The sequence below is a fragment of the Galeopterus variegatus genome, unplaced genomic scaffold, assembly GCF_000696425.1.
Source record: "Galeopterus variegatus unplaced genomic scaffold, G_variegatus-3.0.2 Scaffold197, whole genome shotgun sequence".
NCBI lineage: Eukaryota > Metazoa > Chordata > Mammalia > Dermoptera > Cynocephalidae > Galeopterus > Galeopterus variegatus.
Window position 1 is genome coordinate 359,419 of NW_007726308.1, and position 3,412 is coordinate 362,830.

The window sequence follows — 3,412 nt, forward strand, 5'->3', positions numbered from 1 at the left end:
ACTCACTGATTTTCTGAAGCACTTCACATGGTGAATGCCAGGTAACCCGTTCCAGGTTTAGGAACCCTGAAGAAAACCATTCTGAGAGCATGCCTTTGAGCACCCCATTCATTTCCTGAAAAGGAGAAGATAAAGCGTAGGTCTTCGGGGTGTGATGGATCAAGCCCACCTCTGTGTTGCTGCTAGCACCAAGAATTAAAATGCTAAAACATGACATGAGAGAAGACTGTGCAAGGTGATTCTCTAAACAGCTTTTTCTGAAACATCTTTATTGAACTCTTACCTCAAACTAAGAGAGGCTTTGATTCAACTCTCTTTTAGACTTAACTACTTCGGTCTGTAAGACACCTGACTGAGAACATTCAACTTAAACTAAGTTGCCCAAATCAAATATATTCCAATTCATTCGCTGTTGTGAACATAACTAAATATATAAAATCAGTACAATGGTGACAGACGCATCATACAGGAAACACAGGTACACAGACAGCACAGGCTCAACAAGTCCTCATCCCCTCAGGAACATCACTTGGTATGACAAAGCATGATTCCTATGTTTCCTATTCTTCCCATTCTGTAAGGGCAGAGTCTGTTTCTGATTATCTTCTGCAGTTTCCAAAGCATTCATTAGTAGACTTATATCAAATGAAAAAGAGAAAAAAAAAAAAAAATGAAAGAATGGTGATGAGGAAGTAGCAGGAAGGGATCTCATTTGCCAATACAGAATGGCTCTTTACAAAACTATATTTTCTGCGTTTGACTACAACAGTTCTTAACTTTCCTGGGATCTTCTCACACTCTTGAGTATGTGCTAAAAACCAGACTCTCCCTAGAAAAATGAAAACGTGAATAAAATTTTGCATACAGTTTCCTGACCCCCATAGATACGTATCTGTGGCCCATCCCCAAAGGTCCAGGGACCCCAGGTTAGGAGCTTCTGCACTAAGTGGTTAGGGATGGACTAGCTGAGTTCTGCATACCATGTAATGGGCAGATCTATCACCTTATGATAGGAAAAGGCTGGAAATACCTAGTTTCAGTATTAACTCAGTATTAATCACTAAAGAAATGATTTGGTTGATGAAAGCTCCCCTTGCAAAAGTCTCTTCGTTCTATTTTGGGCTCCTGACAGCTATAAAATGTGACGATGGCACATGAGAACTGGGAATCCAGGTGAAAGGTGAGAAGTCTCCACTGCTTAATTCTAACACCGACAACAGCTGTTCAGTCTGGAATTAACCACAGCATGCAGCAAGGTTACTGGATTGCAAGTAACAAGAGGGAGAGAAATCTCTTCTGCTTTATACTCATTAATTCAGCAATCATTTATCAACAATACAAGACTGAAAAACACAACTGCTGGGAATATTCTGGTGATGCTAAAGTCAGTGTTAGCTCTCAGTTTATTCTGTACTGCTAATTCCAATGGTCTTAGATGACACTGTTTAGCATACCAGTCAACTTCTCCTTTTAGCAGAGAAAAGGTTGTTTCCCACTCTTTCTTCTCAAGTTTTTGGCTATCAAGATCTGCCCATTTTTCGTGTGTGAAGAAAAGTTACTTTTCTTTGCTCAGAAGCTCTGAGCTGGGGAAGGGAGTTGAAAGCCACTGGTAAGGGTAACACTACAGAGGCTAAGAAATTTCAGGTATGATTCCAACTCACAAAAGCAGCCACCCCCTAGGTGTATACTTGTATATATTGGGGTATACATTCCCACCTAAAAATAAGTTCTCATTTAGCATAGTTAAGCGCTGAATTTACTAGAAACAATGAGGAGTACTACATTGACATAAAAGCAGAGAAGCCCACCCAAAGAGCTTGCATACCAGCGCTTAGCTCTGCTGGGCAGCTGCAGTGGTGGGAACGTTTACCGTGTCTGATAGAGTTTAGTCCCTTCTTTAGTTCCTCACTTCTGGGAAGGCTTGAGCGCCTCATTTCACCACAATTCTTATGTTCAAATCACCCGTCAAGAAACCTTTCCATGATGTAAAGGCCAACTTTCCTCGAGCGCCCATAAATCGCTGAACAGTGCTCAGACCTTCTCCTAAACTGGGGATTCAACTCAGTTTCACTGGGATTTTATCTCTGAGAAACAAGTCATCAACTAAATGCACCTCTGGAGAAAAACGCAAAGCCTATAAACCATCCCCCATCCCCCAGGACCCCGGAGGCAGNTAGTCCCTTCTTTAGTTCCTCACTTCTGGGAAGGCTTGAGCGCCTCATTTCACCACAATTCCTATGTTCAAATCGCCCGTCAAGAAACCTTTCCATGATGTAAAGGCCAACTTTCCTCGAGCACCCATAAATCGCTGAACAGTGCTCAGACCTTCTCCTAAACTGGAGATTCAACTCAGTTTCACTGGGATTTTATCTCTGAGAAACAAGTCATCAACTAAATGCGCCTCTGGAGAAAAACGCAAAGCCTATAAACCATCCCCCATCCCCCAGGACCCCGGAGGCAGGAAGCAGTCAGCAGAGCAGGACACATACCCATGAGGTTCCGTGGGCACAGGGCAGCATGCACGCTTTTGCTGCAGGGTCTGGCCCCTTCCAGGTAGCTGTATCTGGCTAACACGAGCTGTCATCTCTTACACTCCTCTTCAGACACCACTGAGCACATTTCAGAGCCAGGAGCACTGAGGGTGACTGATGGGGTGGATCTGAATTTGTGCCTCTCTGAGCTCAAATACCTTGCCTGCCCCTCTCACGAAAGAACATGAGAAACCAGACTTGTTTCTGCCCAATGGCTGTATATCTAGGCACCATAACAACCATCTAAGCTCATTTCGCACTTTGACAGAGGAAAAGAACATTTTTTCTTTTTAAAAAAAGAACACTTTTTACCATGTAACCAAAGGGAACATTTCTTCTCCTGGTATGATTACACTGCTTTATGGATTTTATGTCACTCCTTATACTGAATAATTCATTTATTGTTTGAATTTCTACAGGTTAAAATCGGGGGTTTTGTGATCACAGAAGTCAAGGATATTGACAAGTATCTTTTCTACTACAAATTCCTTAATTATTAAAGCAACTAAAATTCCTTTCTTAGAATAAATCCATTAAGATCAATTCACTTATGGTAATACAAGGAATTCTACAGATCTGCATCAAATGGATACACCACAGGAGTGGAGACCTAGTTTGAATCAAGAAGTCTGATACAATGATGCTTTTAACAGCCTTTTAATTAACGTTCACCTTCTCAGTGCACTGCATTTGCTGTCTTGAAAAACACAATCCATGATATTTGACCTTTGCCACTGTAAAAACTTTCAGCATAGTCACTTTTATCTTCCCAGAAAGGACACTTGATACTGACTCTGAACTTTATATCAAAAAGACTTAAGGGCCGGCCCGTGGCTCACTCGGGAGAGTGCGGTGCTGATAATACCAAGGCCACGGGTTTG

At 42.0% G+C, this 3,412-nt stretch overlaps 1 protein-coding gene across 1 annotated transcript in view; it reads right to left on the bottom strand.

The window, feature by feature from the left end:
* Positions 1-3,412, bottom strand: part of MLYCD (malonyl-CoA decarboxylase) — a gene marked incomplete at its 5' end in the record, with an annotated part of 23,885 nt that overhangs the window by 10,881 nt on the left and 9,592 nt on the right. Inside the window, one exon of the mRNA XM_008565407.1 lies at positions 3-115. Coding sequence (XP_008563629.1) covers positions 3-115 — 113 coding nt within the window. The remainder of the gene's footprint in view (positions 1-2; positions 116-3,412) is intronic.